At 47.7% G+C, this 18040-nt stretch overlaps 1 protein-coding gene across 2 annotated transcripts in view; it reads right to left on the bottom strand.

The window, feature by feature from the left end:
* Nucleotides 1–18040, bottom strand: part of Efcab6 (EF-hand calcium binding domain 6) — a 173310-nt gene that overhangs the window by 116644 nt on the left and 38626 nt on the right. For both annotated transcript variants that reach the window (XM_041672351.1, XM_041672350.1), the window contains exon 5: nt 5321–5457. In XM_041672351.1, the coding sequence (XP_041528285.1) occupies nt 5321–5457 (137 nt within the window). The remainder of the gene's footprint in view (nt 1–5320; nt 5458–18040) is intronic.

The raw sequence follows: 18040 nt of genomic DNA, 5'->3' as shown, positions 1-18040 counted from the left end.
ACAGAGGCCCACAGTCTCCAAATAGCGAATGACCAGGGAGTCCAGCTGTTCTTGAGGCATTTATGGTGTTTACACATAATAAGATTTTTTTCTGTTTGTTTTGAGACAGGATCCTGCTATGTATCCCAGGCTGGCCTTGAATTTGCTATGTTCTAGCCACGGCTCCCAAGTACTAGAGTTATAGGTACGGGACCGCCACACCCAGCTCAGAACAAGAAAACTGAAAACCATGCACAACCTCTCTCTCTCTCTCTCTCTCTCTCTCTCTCTCTCTCTCTGAAATACACTGAGATAAACGGGGAGCTTTGGTTTTTAATGTGTTTCCTATTATTCAGATATGTGTGTGATAAACAGTTTTTTAGATGATTTCTGGGTTACTACATTTCTAAAAAATTCACAGTTTTTAAATGTTTGGTTATATTCTCCCCATATGTGTTGGTTTCTATAATTATCTACTTTCATGCTTTCTCAAAATTTAGTAATTAATACTTAAAGTATTTGTTATTTTTCTGGTTTCCAGATTGAACAGGGAGTGCCACATATATGCTTCCCACTTTACGTCCCTTTCCACTTTGATGAAGCTTGCTATTGTCCTAATAGGAAAACTTATCCAGAGAGATGATGGCTGCCAGATGTTAACTCAGAAACTTTCTAATCAGTCCCTGAGCCCTGATCCTATAAAAACAGCCTAGAAGCTTGAGACCTGGGAGGTAGCAATGTCAGTATCTCTCCGAGTCCTTGGAGGCTGCTGGCTGGCATGCTGCCCTAGCAAGGCAGGGGAGCTTGGTGAGCAGCTCACCCAGCACTGCAGACTACCATGCAATGTAGCATCCCAGCAACCAGGGTCACTCACAGGAGAACACTGGCTGGGACTAAGAATCCTATGCTCAGAAACCTGCTGTATGCACGCAGAGGACAGATGGAAGCTCATGGTAGCATGCCCTAGAGAAAAGACTACAGAGATGAAGCCTGGCATTGAACAGAAAGGCAGGGTCTCCAAAGACTTTTCATGGGGCTGGGGAGATGGTTCAGTCTGAGAAATGTTTGCTGTGCAAGATGAGGACGTGAGTTTGATCCCCAGAACCCATGTTTTAAAAACAACAAACAAAAAACCAGCTGGGTATGGTGGTATGTACAATAATGCCAGAGTTGGGGAGATGAAGACAGGTGAGTCCTTGGGGCTCACTGGGCAGCCACTATATCCAAGTCAGTGGAGTCTCAGGTCTCACTGAAAAGTCACACATAAAAATACAAGGTGTTCAGTGTTGTAAAATAGTTTAGGATGTGCTACACATTTGTTTATGCTTTGGAACATTTGTTAATGATGCAAAGATGTGCTGCATTCTTTTATGTTGCATTTGTTTAACTCTGTGAAGCTGTGTTACATTGCCTGTCTAAAACACATGATTGGTCTAATAAAGAACTGAACAGTCAATATACCAAGGCAGGAAAAAGGATAGGCAGGGTGGGAGATGGAATAAATAAAAGGAAAAATCTGGGGAGAGAGGCTCGAAGATCTAGAAGCCAGAGAAGGAGCAGGACTCAAGGGGCCAGCCACCCTGCTATACACCAGCAACCACGGAGTAAAAAGTAAAGAAAGGTATATAAGACAAAGACAAAAGCACAGAGGCAAGAAGTAGATGGGATAAATTAAGAAAAGCTGGCTAGGAGCCACCAACCCCACATCAAACAGAGGTCTGATCTCCAAAATATATAAAGAACTCAAGAAATTGCTCATCAAAAGAACAAATAATCCAATAAAAACATGGAGTACAGACCTAAACAGAGAACTCTCAACAGAGGAATTTAAAATGGCTGAAAGACACTTAAGGAAATGTTCAACATCCTTAGTCATCAGAGAAATGCAAATCAAAACAACTCTGAGATTCTATTTTACACCTGTAAGAATGGCCAAGATCAAAAACACTGATGACAACTTATGCTGGAGAGGTTGCGTTGCTGATAGGAGTACAAGCTGGTACAGCCCCTTTGGATGTCAGTGTGGCAGTTTCTCAGAAAATTAGGAAACAACCTTCCTCAAGACCCAGCAATACCACTTTTGGGTATATATCCAAAGGATGCTCAATCATGCCATAAAAACATGTGCTCAACTATGTTCATAGCAGCATTGTTTGTCATAGCCAGAACCTGGAAACAACCTAAATGCCCCTTGACAGAAGAATTGATTTAAAAAAAAATGTGGTACATTTACACAATGGAATACTATACAGTAGAAAAAAAACACGACATCTTGAAATTTGCAGGCAAATGGATGGAGCTAGAAAACATAATTTTGAGTGAGGTAGCCCAGATCCAGAAAGACAATTATCATATGTACTCACTCATAAGTGGTTTTTAAACATAAAGCAAAGAAAACCAGCCTACAAACCATAATCCCAGAGAACCTAGACAACAATGAGGATTCTAAGAGATACATACATGGATCTAATCTACATGGGAAGTAGAAAAAGACAAGATCTCCAGAGTAAATTGGGAGCATGGGGGCCTTGGGAGAGGGTTGAAGGGAAGGGGAGAGGCAGGGAGGGGAGCAGAGAAAAATGTAGAGCTCAATAAAAAAAGAGAAAAGAAAAGCTGGCTAGAAACAAGCCAAGTTAAGGTCAGACATTCATAAGAAATAATCCACTCCATGTGTATGGTTTATTTGGGAGCTTAAAGACAACTACAGGTTAGCTCCCAAAGAATGAACATGGCTGACCTCTGGGCTTCCACATGTATGTGAACATACATGCAGGCATATACATTTGAACACAAATATACAGTAATTTTTTCTAAAGACTTCCAAAGAAAAAACTTCGATGAGACTGTTCTTAAGACACTAATCCCAGGGACTCAAGCTCAAGGCGGCAAAACCGGCATGAGCGCACAGCCTGCAGATAGCAGCAAGCAAGAAGGGATCATTGGAGCTGGGTTTAGGGAGAAGGCGATCCCAGCGAGCCCTTGAGCCTTTCAGCACCGCACCCTGGAAAAACCCCTTTCAGGTAATCCTGGCTCAGGCTGGCCTTCTGCGGCTTGCTTGACTACTGGGCTGTTCATAAATGACTTCACATAGATCCAAATACTTGGACCAGAAGAAAGACGGAATGTGGGATGGAGCGATCCCGGGAGGGAAAATCAGTGAGTGGGATGCTGGACAGTGCTGACAAAGCTAGTGGTGAGTTCATCTCCCGCCTTGGGCGCTGTATAGGCTGAGATGTGTTCTGCGGGCAAAGAGCAACCATCTAGAAGTTGTAACACTATCCTGGGTCATCACATTTGTGACACTGTCCAGTGAGATGAGCACTTGCTACATGCAAGCATATCACAGACATGCTACATGTGTTCCATCATGTCTTCATCCCCATGCTGTGTGGTGGGTTTCTGGGTGCCTAGCTCATTTCCCACATGTGAGCATGCATGCGTATGTGTGCATAAGCGCTCACATGATCGCATGTACATGTGTATGAGTGCGTGTGTGTTTGCACAAACATGCTGGTAAATGTGGGTGGGTATGCATGTGTGTAAGGTGACCAGAGGACAACCTCCTCAGCTATTGTGTCTCAGGCACCATCCACCTGTTTTTATTGTTTTGTTTTATTGGTTGAAACAGAATCTCTCAGAGGCCTGGTACTCATCAAGGAGGCTAAGCTGGTTGGCCTGTGGTCCCCAGAGATCCTGCTTCTACCTTGCAAACTCTGGGTTTACAAGGACATGCCACTACAGTCTGTTTTTCTCTTCTTTAACATGGTTTCTGAGGATCAAGCTCAGGTCCTCAGGCTTGCAAGGAGAGCACTCGGCTGTCTAAGCTATTTCCCCGGCCCATTCAACACCTATTTCTTTAACAGAAAACTGAGTCCTGGCAACATCTTGCTCTTCCAGGATTAGGAATACAAGCACAGCTTTGACTTCAGAGGCTAGCCATTCCTATCAAGTACCTACTGCAGACCCCAGACAGAAGAAAACTGCTAGACTGAGATATTAAAAACGCTCCAAATAGCAAAGGGTGAAGTTAACACCAAAGCAGCCACAGGTGCCCCTGTCTTCTGGGGCCTCCATAAGGAAGGCACTAAAGCCCTGCAAAAGGCAGCTCCTTTGAGCCTCTGTGTGAGTCTATGGGAAACAATTCTATTGTAGGCCATTGTGAGGACCGCGGTGTGAAAACAGCATTGTTTCTGAGGCTTTAAAGAAATCACAAATAAAAATTTGTGGAGTTCTTTATTATTCAATACTTAAGAGATGGGGAAACAGACAGTAACTTTTTTTTATAGATTTACTAGGCTGGAGACTGCAGTGCCAAACACAAGGTTTATTGTCAAATAAAAGCCTGCTTTGTTTCTGACGGCCTGTTTCAGAAGAGGGCTGCCTCCGCTCTGTAATTGCACGCACAAAATTATTTAATTTGTTTTGTTTGGATCTTATTCTGGACACTTTCCCAGCCACACAGGATGTAAAAATTAAAACATCTATTATGCCTTTTATATTCTGAGGTAGGTTATAAAGAGGAAGAAAGAAGAAACATATTCAAGAGTGGAAAGGATTCATTGTTTTTTTAAGTCACTGATTGTGAGCCCCATCTGAGCTATGGTCACATGTCCTCTGCGCTACCTTGCTCTGCGGAAAGTTCCTCTCCTGCCTGCAGCCCTGAACTTGTCTACAGGAGATGTGTCAAAAGCCACAGTGACCCCTCCGAACAGTAGCCTATAATTCCAGAGCAAGGCACGCCCTTAGCCTCTGCAGAAACAATAAAGGATTGGTACTTTGGGAGCAGCCTGAATGATCCAGGCATCCCTGAGTCATCAGGACATAAGTCGAGGTCCAGCAGTGGGTGCCTGGATCACATGACACTGAACCATCTATGTACACACGTGAGTCTGTTTGTATTATGCATTAAGTTTCGTCCTGTTGATTTATAAGTACATTCAGAGATTAACACAGATATTTTAAAAGGGGGACAAGACAGCACCCTCTGTATGATAGAGGGTATTCGGAATACATGAACTGTTAATTTTAGGACTCTTTCCCTGAAGTCAAACTCACTGTGGACTGGAAACACACAGGATGGGGACTAAGCAGGACAGCCTGGTGACAGGTGATGGGATGGTCAGTAACCTGTGTTCGGATCCGAAAGCCAGACGGCTGTGCCCACCCCAGCCTCCTCAAACAATAAGAGACACTAGGTCCCACTCTTGAGAATTCACAGCTTCGGGAACTTGGGAGAATGTCCAAATTGAAGATGGAGGGAGGGGCCCAGGAACCTGCCTTTGCCATTTGTCCCTAGCCCTGGCTTCAGGGTCATCACACCCTCTCTGGTCTTGCCACTCACATCTCATACTCCTCATCCCTCATCCTCAGGCAGAACGTTTCCAGGACCCGCCTCAGCTCTCTGGACTGCACCATGCCCGTGTTGTTGACATCGATGAGCTGGAGGGCTTTCCTCATGGTCTTCATGTTTCGGAAAACCTGCACAATAAAGAGGGATTTTGGAAAAGCTAAGGGGCCCAATGGTAAAAACTCAACAGCTAACAAAATATGCAGAAGCTTTTTTTTTCTTTTTACTACTTCTTGTAAAATAAAATGTTTTCAAAGATTCTCAGCAGTACACATTGCACAATGACATCTTTGGAAAAAAAAGAACATTTTGCATATATTAAGAGTTTGCAAGGCAATTGTCTCAGTAAATGGTCTTAGTAAGTTTTTTAAAAATCTCTTTTTAATGTAAAGCAGTAAGGCTCATACACAATTCATCCCCTTTTAGGGCTGTATGAAAAATCTTTTTTGTTAATTGATGCTGAAAAACTAGTCCTGGCATAGCTGGACTTGTGTGATTTTTGCTTTTCATGGCCATATGCGAACTATTTTTACTACTAGCTGGAAAATCTGACGGTCTATTTCAACCTCTCATTTTTTTTTAAGATACCACAGAAAAGTTTTGCAACGATGTCTGAATTCAGCAAATGAGAGTCACCATGTGAGGTGTCTGGAAGGGCCCTTGGAAGAGATGCAAGGACAGGGAGTGGGTCTTCATGCTGATTAGACTTCTGTGGGGTTCATCTGAGAACTCAGAGCCCCACTAGCAAGTGCTCACACCCCAACAAGTCTGCATTTTCAGATTTAGTAAGTGAGGGCCCAAGGAGACCAGACGCAACAGCACACAGCTAAACAATAAGACGTCATCTTCCAACTCCAGCCTGTCCTTTCACAACACTCCCTAAAGGAAGGCTAGACATGCGAACACAGTGTCACCAACAGGGGGAAAAGCAGCTGGGAGTGAGCCAGACACTGCGTGGGCCTTCAGTGGAACATAAACACTTCCGGCTACTGTGGTCTGGGAGGCTTCCTGCAGGAGGTGGCAGACGCAGAACCAGCAGGGGTTAACTCCAGAGTCTGGACAGGAGGGCACTGAAAAACAGCGAGAAGGCTGAATCCCAAGGGATCTGGTTCTACACTCAGAGGAATGGATCTGGCCATATCCAGTCTGGATTCTAAGGAAGTTTATCAGTAAGCCTCAAAGAGTGGGGAGAACTGCCCGACAGCAAGAGGGCCCCCCTTCTGCCAGCATTTTCTCCACGTGTCCCTAGGCCATCCTAGACTGATGGAGCCCAGCTTATCTATAAGGCGGCCCCTCCCGCAGCCTCTCCAGGGCAGTCCATCTTCCACCTCTAGCCTGAGGACTCAGGATCTGGGTGCGGTGAGTGGTGTTCTGGAGCTGCTTTCAGCTCTTGCCTCTGCCTCACCCTGGCCACTTGCCTCTCCACCCCTCCTACTGTGTCACCAGGAGACTCTCCTGCCAGGACCCTGTGAGTCCTGTGTGTCTATGCAAGGCCATCCTGCCGACACCTGAGCTCACTTCCAGAGGCCATGGTTCCACTCAATCTCTGTGCTATGTTAGTACCAACAGCCACTGACCCTGCAAGATCAAGGTGCTTGTTCCCTCTGCTTTCTAGATCACCCCTCTTCCACAGCCCAAAGCCCACCAGCATCCCCCTCCCTGGGTCCCTTGCTTGCAGTTCCATCTCTCTCCTGTGTCCTCCCTACTTATTCTTCGGATCCCCTTGAATGCATGATCCCCCTTCTCCCTACCTCAGCCCTGAGTGGGTTCAGCCCATGGCCTATGCCCCATTGTGTGTGTGTGTGTGTGTGTGTGTGTGTGTGTACACTACGGCAGCAAAGAAGGATCAGCATGCAGCGCCCAGTCCTGGTGGAATGCGGGGTCTGAGTTAAGGGACAGGAAGCACTTACTGGTACATTTCTCTCTCCACACACCAGGTGTCTGGGAGAGAGGCTGAAGAGATGGCTCAGCCATTAAGAGCATTACTGCTCTTGCAGAGGACTGGAGTTTGAGTCCCAGTACCCACAGCAGGTGACTCAGAACAGCCTGTACCATATTTAGGGTATCTGATAGCTCTTGCTTCTGTGGACAGAGCCACATATGCAGACACACACATACATATGCACACATGCCCACAACATGTATACACCCCTACACCCTGCATACACACACGTACACATGCACACATGCCCACAACATGTATACACCCCTACACCCTGCATACACACACGTACACATGCACACAGGCCCACAACATGTATATACCCCTACACCCTGCATACACACACGTACACATGCACACATGCCCACAACATGTATACACCCCTACACCCTGCATACACACACGTACACATGCACACAGGCCCACAACATGTATACTCCCCTACACCCATTTCAAGTTTTAAATTTCTATTACCAGTACTGGGGAAGGAACCCAGGACTTTGCATACACTAGGCAAGAGTTCCCTTGGGGCCATGCCCCAGCCCCATTCCTTACCAGGCTGGCTGTTTGCTTTATGGAGAACATAGCTGAGTCCAGTTAAGAACATCCAACTGCCTATCCGTCATATGCCAGTGACCCTCAGATTTCCCACACTGGAGCTGTTCTTCCCACACCCTCCCACCCCATGGGTAGCAGATCTCCCGCCTTTCCTCTATCCTCACTCACATCCAGCCCATCTGGACAGCCCCTCAGCACTTCCCTGAACTTCTAGAAGGATCCTTGGGAGCTCATAGTACTCCTGTCCCTGTGGTTCCTCAGAACACATCAGCACCACTGCAGGAGCGCTTTCTGCTACTAGTCCTGGGGTCTAGGGTGTCCCTGGGTGGAATGTCCACGTTCAGGAAACGTGTGGGAATGTGTGACTGATCCTTTCTGTTTGCCTGGGGAAACAGTCATATGCTGAGAAAGCTTTGTGGTCTAACTGCAAGGGCCTCTTCTGACCTATCAGGACTCTGGTGGCTCTGGCCCAGTTAAAAGGTGTAACCGTGACATTTCTTTGGTGTCCAGTGATGACAACCATCACAGGCTGACAGCTGCAAAGCCACATACTGAGTTCCCCACAGCCCACTGTCTTCTAACAGCCAGAGCACAGGGGTGGCCCTAATCCTAACCCAGATTGGGACTGGAAATCACAGACTAGCCTCACCCCATCCCTAAATCTAAAGATGGAACTCCAGGTATCCATAGCAATTGCTTCCAGGGTCAAGAAGAACTGTAGCGTCCTCTCTGCTGCTAAGTCCCCGTCCACCTCTTCTGGGAACGCGGAGGAGGACAGGAGCGACACCCCACTTTACAGCCCCATGGCAACCCATATGGGTCCCCTGTACGGAGAGCCGCAAGCCGCAAGCCTGGCAGGGAGCTCACGCCCACCAGAGGTACTTCTCCAAGTTTCCTGTCACTTGTCAGACGCAAGTTTGGCACCAGCCATGGAAGGGAGCTACAGATGGTAAGTCTTAGCAAAGGCAACAGAGTGAGGGCCCAAGACTGGTCGGCATGGGGTGGGCGAGAAGATGAAGGGAACCAGAAAGCAAAGATGAGGGCCCAGCAGGGATGACCGAGCTCTATTCATCACCCCTTCCCTGCCAGCATGAGTGACTTGGAATTCCCACAGGTCATGAGCTCTTCTCCCTGCTGAAGACTGAAGGCCCTGAATGACCTCAGCCTCTCTTCTCCTTCTTCTGCTCCAGCTGTGAGCTCCCAGTAGCAAGCAAGAACACTTCTGCAGCTCTGGTCTCTTCTGCTGGCCAGCTCCCTCCCTGCCCTCACTCATGCTGTGGTCACACAGCACCTGCTCAGAGAGATGCCTGAGCACACTTTGGATCTGTCTGGACCACTTGCATCATTTTTCTTTGCACACACTGACACCTGTGTCCCTGGCTTACTTCCTCTCTGGAACATGGCTCTGTTCTAGGCTGCTGTGGTATCCTTGAGACTCAGTACTGCCTGGCCACAGAAAGCTCTTCCCTTGTTCTCTGTTGTCCAATCATGCAGGGTTAGCTGTGGGAAAATACTCTGGCCAAAAGCTACTTTAGGAGAAAAGGGCTTATTCCAGTTTCTATTTCCAAGTTCCAGTCGCTCACTGAGGGAAGTTGGGGCTGGAACTGAAGCATGAACCACAGAGGAACACACTCTTATTGGTTTGCTTTCTGGCTATGCTCAGTGGCCTAGGGAGGGTGCTGCTCACAGAGGACTGGGTCTTCCACGTCAATTACCAACTAAGACAGTCTCTCACAGACATAGCCACACACCAATCTGAGTCAGGAAACTCTTCAACTGAGGTGCCCTTTTCCCAAGGGGCTCGATGTTGGATCAATTGACAATAAAAGCTAACAAGGGAAATCTGGAACCTTCTCTCCAGCTATCCTAATCACTCATCCACCTTGTCACTGTTCCCTGGATAGCTTGTGTTTCTCTGGCCAGAAATGGATGAACAGTCTCCCTTGGGGGAAGGAGGGTCATGCCCATTGACTGTCTGACTCTGCCCTCTGTTCTAGCCCTTCCCAGGACTCTGGGATCACTTTGGAGAGGAGTGGGTGCTAACTACAAAAAACTCTCACTGCCCTCTTCAAAACCAGCACACTTCTCTGAAAGGAAGGCATGGACCTCATGTCTTTCCCAGCAGATCAGCCTTCCTGATGTTTACCTCTGTGCTGGCCTCCATCCCTAAGGGAAATCTAACTCTGATGCAGGTATATAAACCAAATGCAGGTATATGCTACCAAATTTTACATACCTGGAAGCTAAAATTGGCCTTAGCAGTTGTAAATAGTTGGGGAAGAGGAATCAAAAAGAGAATCTATTGCATGTCATGTGAAGTAAAGTAAATTTCAAATTTCAGTGTCCACAAATAGTATAAAGGATTCAGCCAAACCCACTCATTCACATAGCGTTGGGGCCGATTTTCCCTACCAGACAGCAGCCTGGAAAATTCCTGGGGACACAAAGTCCAGATGTACTCCACCCTCCCTGGCCCATTGCAGAGTAAGACCATTAGGCACTCTGTTGTCCTATCCACAATCCCTTGCAGACAGATGACTAGTGAAGGAATTTCTGGGGAGATACATGTACAGAGAGTACAGAGAGGGGGTGCAGAGGATTTAAGCAGACGGCTGACAGCCAAGTGTGGTGGCACTGCAGTGGCTGAGGCAGGTAGAAGAGGTGGAATGCCACGGGTTTGAGACCAGCCTGGGCTATGTACTGTCCAAAACAAAACAAAAGCAGCAGTTCTGCCCCTTTGTTGGGGTTGGCATGTGCAATCACAGCACTTGAGAGATATAGCCAGGAGGATCAGGAGGTCAAGGGTTACTCTGAGAGGTTTTTGCTCCCTGGGAGCAGACCTCAGTCCAGCTCCACCTCAGCTCTCTGACCCCAGTGTGAGGTGGCATGCAGTCTAGAGTTTGTACTGCTCCACCTAGCCCCTCACTGTACCCCAGCCCACTCCTCACTCTTCCCACATTCCCCTTTGACCAAACCTAATCTTTTCTATAACTCAACCTCTCCCACGTCCTGCCTATTCCTCGAGGGCAGCCCATGCTAGGCCCTGAGAGCCAGGCAGCATCTGACTCACCTGAGGTCCTCAGAACACAGTTCCGGATTAAAGAAAGAGAGCACATGGCAGGCAAATGAAGTTCGAGTTCCTCCGCCAGGAGAGAAAGCCCAGCACACTGAATTGTGGCATTGTAAACGACAGGTCTTAACTCAGATGTTAAAACAAAGCCATTCTTCACACAGACGTGAAGATGGGGAAGGGACCACTAATTTTTTTTCTAAATAAAGGAACAGAATTTAAAGTTACATACCCTGTGAAGCATTTAGGTGACTTTTAAGAGGGTTATTCAGCAAACAGGGCTGCGATGGGAACTGCTGCCAGGGTGAAGACAGAGTTCTAAGTACCCAGATAGGAACCTTGCACACCATGGAACCTGTAATACACCCCTCAAGCCCACAGTGCATCCTAAAAGAGCGGCAGCCTGGAGGAGGAGGAGGGTTTCGGTGGATGAATGATAGGTGGTTGAGATGATGGGCACTGTGTTAGCTACTTCTCTTGTGGCCACAATAAAATGTGTGACAAGAACAATGCAGGTGACAAAGTGCTTATTCTGATTCACCGTGGAAGGCTCTGAGGCATGACACTGCAGTCACACTGTCTCTCTGTGAGGCAGACAGGGCCAAGTGTTGATGCTCAGCTCACTTTCCCCTTTCCATTCAGACTAGGACCCCAGTCCATGGAGGTGGCTGCCTGTGGTCAAGGTGGGTCTTCCCATCCAATCTAGCTAGTTCCTCAAAGGCATGCCCAGAGTATTCCCCAGGAGATTCTAGATCCTATAAAATTATATTAACCATCACAGATGGATGGAGGAATAGATGGTAGCTATGTAGATAGGTAGATGGATAGGTGGATGGACTGATGGATAGCGGCTAGTTGGCTGGTTGAACAGATAAATGATGGACAGGTGGTGGCTAGAATATATAGGTAAATAGGTGTATAGGGAGATGGCATATGTAGGTAAACAGGTTGGTTGGTGGGTGGATGATGAATTACAAATGGGTGATAAACTGATATGTGGGTAAATAGGTAGATTGATTGAAGGACAATGGCTAGTTGGCTGGATAGATAGATGTATAGATAGTGGATAAATATGTAGGTATGTTGATGGATAGATGGATCAGTTGATGGACTGATAGGTAATAGTTGGCTGACTATATGGATGAATGTATGTGTGTGTGTGTGTGTGTGTGTGTGTGTGTGTGTGTGTGAATAGATGGCTGGATTAGTGGAGTGTGGATAGATTAGTAGATGATGGCTAGTTAGCTAGCTCCTAGACAGATGATGGATGGGTGGAGGATGGATAATGGATGAATATATGGGTAGGCGGATCGCTAGGAGGATTTGGTAGATGGGTTAATGGCATTGGTTGATGGCTAATGGCTAACTGTATATGTATGTATGTATGGTTAGGTAATGTAAATAGGTGAACAGATGGGTTTATGGGTAGATTAGTGGGCGATGGCTAGTCATCTGGCTGGCTGGCTGACAGGTGAATGGCTGGGTGGGTAAATGGACTGACAGATAGTGGCTGGCTAACCAGATGGATGGGTGATAAGTGGAGGATGGATGGATACACAGGCAGGTGGATGTATGATGGATTGTAGCTGGTTGGCTGGATGGATGAGTGAGTGGCTGGAAGATGGGCAGGTGATTGAAACATGCATAAAGAATAATGTGGGTGATCTATGAGAATCTTGTACAGATGGGCAGATCCCCACAAGCATGGCAGACAAGCATCTCATTTCCGTTAGACTTGGGGACCTGCTCAGCATCCTCCTGGTAGAAGATCTGACGGCAAGTCTAATGAAGGAACTAAATAATACCAATGACCTCCCTGACAGTGACATGTACAAGAACAGGACACCTGAAGTCTCCATGGGTTGAACAGACACCAGGAAAGGCAGCAATCTGTGTTTTCCTGTTACCAAGGGCTGCTGGTCAGATGAGGGTCCCTAGCAGTGGGAGCATATAGGAAAAACCACCAGACATGGGGCTGAGGAGGTTAGAGAAGATAGAACTAGACACCCATAGTTTTGAAGCTCCCCAAGTGAGGTCCTAAGACTTTACTGCCCAGAGAAAGCAAGGAAGGAAGTGTGTGTGTGTGTGTGTGTGTGTGTGTAGTGGGGGTGCTTACTCTTCTCTCCTGGATCACAGACTCCATGACCTGAGAGACAAGACAGATAGAAACCCAGCCCAGGAGAGCAAATTGAATTGCTATGTGACAGAGACCTCTAACTCTCAGGCCTACACTGGCCTGGTTTACATCTACATATGATCAGAAAACCAGGAGACCCACCAAAGGCATCCCTCAGTGATAAAAAACGGGGAGATCTGTGTGGGCCTGCAGAGAAGCTTGAGGAAGAAAATCCAACTGCTTCCTATTTGTCCCCCACGGAGCTCAGACAGCTCTGTAAACTGCCTGCAGTGGATGCGTTATTACTCGTTATTACTCTGCGGGGCTTTGTTCCAAATGCTTTGTACACAGTATGAGCTCTGGGAAGGAAAGCCTCAAGCCCAAATAAATAGGGCCACCCAGACGTGTGTGAGTGTGTGCACGTGTGTGTGCACGTGTGTGTATGTGGTGTGTATGTGTGTGAGTGTATGTGCACATGCGTGTGTGCACGTGTGAGTGTGTGGTGTGTATGTGTGTGAGTGTATGTGCACATGCGTGTGTGCACATGTGAGTGTATGTGCACGTGTGTGTGCACGTGTGTGCACACATGTGAGTGTGTGCACATGTGTGTGTGCACGTGTGAGTATGTGTGGTGTGTATGTGTGTGAGTGTATGTGCACATGTGTGTGCACGTGTGAGTGTGTGTGTGTGTGTATGTGTGTGTGTGTGTGTGTGTGTACATGCACAGGTGTGGAAGGTCAGAGGACAAGAATCCCCTCGGGTGTCACTCCCCAGGAGCCACTCACCTTGGGTTTTGAGAAAGGGGCCTCACTGCCCTAGGGATGAGCAGCCAGAGAGCCTGAAGGGAGCCACCAGCGTCTGCCTGGCCAGGACTGGGTTCATAAGCACAAGCCATCATACCTGGCTATGAGCACCCAGACTTCAAAGGGGCAGAGAGCAGAAACCTTCCTCTCTGGAGCCTAGATTTACTCTACCAGCCTGGCTATGGGGAGGAGGCTGTTGCCAGAGCCAAACTGCAGACTAGCTGAGTCCTCCCACCTGCGGGCTTCTCAGCTCTTTTACCTACTGGCCAACAGGTCTCTCTCTTGGAGCCCCCTCTTCCTGCCTAGTTCTGACAGAGGGGGTCGAGAGCTGCATACAAAGAAGCACACACACACACACGCACATATACACACATACGTGCACACACATGCACATATACACACAAAGAGAGAGGGGAAGGGAGGGAAAGAAAGAGACAGAGAGGAGAGAGACATTGGGGGGGGGGCAGCCTGCAGAATGAGCCCCAGGGCTGGGAGCAGCTACTGCCCCATCTTGGCTCCCCACAGTGTGCAAGAGAGTGCTCGCAGCCACTGCTGCCCGTCTGCCACCTTTCTGTCACCGCCACCAAACTCGTTTCAAATTGAACAAGTGAACATTTTGAGATAGGACCACAAAAAAGGATCCCTCTTACAATAAACACATCAATGCTCATTTTCCTTATTATTCTACTTTTGGCTATTTTGTATAAAATCTTTAATTAAAGTTTTTCTTTGAAATTGTCATTATCAAGCCAGAAGAAAGGAGGGGGGGAGAAAAGAACAACACAGCTGTGCAGATATGAAGCTCTACTCGGGGCTAAATGAACTGGAACGGAGTAGGCGCTTGACGGTTATGTTCTGGGTTTTGGCTCCGCATTCTCAGCAACGCAGTCTGACTTGTCACTTTATATCGATTCCATCTGTTTACACTCTGAGGAGTATTGGCTTCCTACCGTGAACATTTCCTATTTACCAGCTGGTAGAGATGAGCCAAACCAGATAGGAAAAAATTAGACTGCATTCAGAGCCTCATAAACACAGACTCTCAGCTCAGGGGTGTGTGGGGGAGTGGTGGCCAGGCATCGCTCACCTCTAACAAAGCCCTTGCTTCCCTGCCTGTCTGCCTGAGAGTTCCTGGGCTCTCCCCACTCTAGCGCTCACCCCCACCCCCATACACGCACACACCCGTGGGCACAAGACATTGCATTTATTTATTGAGCATATGCACACCCTGACTCTACCAAAACTGAACAAGCTTACATAAAAAAGACATCTGAATGGGATCCATGGAAATAGAGAAAAGGGGGCAGACGAAAAGAGAAACGCAAGTGAAAGAGACTCAGAAGTTGCCGTTCCTGTGATGGAACAAAAACCTGGTTCCGGGGGTCCCCACAGGGAAGTGAAGAGGGAGGCTTGCTGCTGTGTACTCTGCGGCCACGCACAAAGCCTACGCTTGATTTTCATTGCTAGATGCCTACCCAAGACAGATAGCTTAGAGGATATGACAAGAAGCCCACGCCTGTCTACCAAGGGACTCAAGGGTGCCAGGTCTCCACCTCCCAGCTTATCTTTTCTTTCTCTTCTTTTTTTTGTTTGTTGTTACTGTTGCTAAAATATAGTCTCATTATGTAACCTTTGCAGGCTTGGAAGTTACAATATAGAGCTGACCTTGCACTTAACAACACTCCCCCTGCCTCTGCCTTCTGAGCCATGCCTGGCTCCCTTTCTCATGCAGTCTATATTCAAGGCAGTATTTCTCTTAGGAGGAGACCCCAGCTCACACAGGACACAGCCACACAGTACAGAAGACTAGACTGCCACCCTGACCTGGCACCCACTCTTGGCTGCATGTCACTGGAAAAGGCCCTGCTCAGAAACAAGCAAGAAAACCCAAAGGGGGTTGCTCAGGAAAAGTTTTCTGATGGCCCAGCACCGAGGGCTGCCAAGACTTGAGCCCATCTTATCCTCCTTGAATGTGGGAAGGCCAGAATCCTGTCCAAAACAGACAAGGACAAGCCCAGTCATCTCCTTTAGCGTGCCCCAGGCAGTTCCTCTGCCTGCCCGTTCCTGGGCAACAGAGACAGCAAGAACGATGCCCTGACAATACCTGGGTCTCTTCAGTGATGCCTGGTCTCCACAGGAGCTCCTGAGCTGCACTTTCCCGACGTCTCCATGAACCCATAAGGCTCGGGCAAACAGCAGTGAAGAAGGAAGATGTGGCAGAATCAGGGGACCAAGTCAATGGACGTGGTGACAGCTACATGTGGAGGGTGACGGGAAGGAGAAGAAAGAGGGAGTCCCATGTCCAGCATGGGGAGCTGGATGGATGCACAGCTTGGGCAGGATCTCAGGTGCACTCAGGGCACACTGAGTCGGGAAAGCATCTTCTTCCTTCAGTTCCTGAACACCTTTTTCCCAGAAAATTGTTCAAGGCAATGTCTCCAAACCCCACTCTGCCTTCCTACCGTCTTCCTGATTGCTCAGAATGAGGAGTGTGTGATAAACACAGGTCCTGGAGTCTTGCTCTTCTTCAGACTAGACTCAGTTTGCCAACCACCCAGTGGTTACAATCATTCTTCCTCTGACGAACCCACAAGGCCTGCTATCTATGTCCCTCATCTGGCTTCCACATAGCAACTGACAGTGACTTTCTCAAAATTAAATCTCATTCAAGGTGATGCGGTGACCAGCGAAAAATAGAAGAGCACCCTCATCAAGAAAAGTTCTCTTTGCAGAAGACAAAGATCACTACAGAAAACCATAACCAATCAAAATGCAGAACTGTGGAGCACAGTTCTAACTGACATACCCACAAAACAACTCCTGCACCCAAGGGGACATCATACAAGAGGGGACGGGGGGCTGTAAGAGCCAGAGAACTGAGGAGGTTGCTGTGAGACTGTCAGAGCTACGCCATGAAGTTTCACCAACACAACTGTGTGAACACGAACTGAACAAGGACAACACCAATAAGCATGCTAATGGGGGCGAGGGGGCCCATGCGGCCTCAACCCGACACACAATGAACAGAATGCTGAGAGTGGAGAAATTGTCTTCCAGGGAAGAGCATGCCTATTGGTTATCCAGCATCTAGTGGTCAGCCCTGAACACATATACTAGTAATATTACACAAACTGAACAACTTGTACCTACATATTTGGAGATGTGTGTGTATTTTATGTGTGTATGTATCTATGTATGTAACAACAATTAATGAAAAAAGAGGCCATGCATTTGAAAGAGAGCAAATATATAGGAGGGTTTGAGGGAGGAGCAGGAAGAGGGAAATGATGTAGTTATATTAACCTCAAAAAAAAAAAAAACCCAAAAACATAACAGACTACCATGCTCTATCAGGGCTTTTGTTCCTGCACCAACTTTATGTGTCTGAGGGAGGAGAGGACAAGGATCGAGTCTTAGTCTCACGTCACCTGTCACCAGCCGGTCCCCACATACCGGCTCATGCTCAGCAAACATAACCCAATGAGGAAATGCAGTCCATGGCTTCAAAGGCTTCCTCATAGGCATCCCAGTTCCATCTGCTGCACAGCAAGGTTCCCCACAATACTACACACAGCCACACCTTCACACCTCTCCCCCAGGGAGGCAGGGGCAGGGATCTATGTGAGTTCAAAGGCTTCCTCATAGGCATCCCAGTTCCATCTGATGCACTGCGAGGTTCCCCCACAATACTGCACACAGCCACACCTTCACACCTCTCCCCCAGGGGTATGCCCCCACAACAGAGACTCTCAACACAGACCTTTCCTGGCCTACACATTAGGGTTTCCATCCGGCCCTCAGCTACTTCTTTTTCCCTAGCCTTGCTTTTGAATCAGGCCTGTCCCATCTGCCTTGAGATCACAGGCTGCATCAAAACAGACACAGGTTTGTCTTCTCTCTACACCCAAACCTCTCTTCACTGTGCCCCAACATTGTCTGCCAAGACACTTTCACCTTGTCCCCAAAAGCTATCCATGTCTGAACATGAACCCCATCTGCCTTCATCATCAGCTATCCCTTACCACCCCAAGTGATATGAGCTGTTTTCCATAACCAGAACATCGAGCCAGAATTTTCTGGGAGCTGTTCAAGGCATCTGGGTGACACAGAGAAGGTGCCCCAGCCATGAGGCACACGGTCACTCATAAAGAAGCACATACTTGTCAGAAGGTTGAGTGTCGAAGGCATATTGTCAGATAGCATCTCTGAGAAATAAATGCTCATG

The sequence above is a fragment of the Microtus oregoni genome, unplaced genomic scaffold, assembly GCF_018167655.1.
Source record: "Microtus oregoni isolate MIOR12 unplaced genomic scaffold, Mior012 000022F_ref0000154, whole genome shotgun sequence".
Classification (NCBI taxonomy): domain Eukaryota; kingdom Metazoa; phylum Chordata; class Mammalia; order Rodentia; family Cricetidae; genus Microtus; species Microtus oregoni.
Note: the sequence above shows the minus strand (reverse complement) of the source record. Positions and strands in the feature narration are given on the sequence as shown.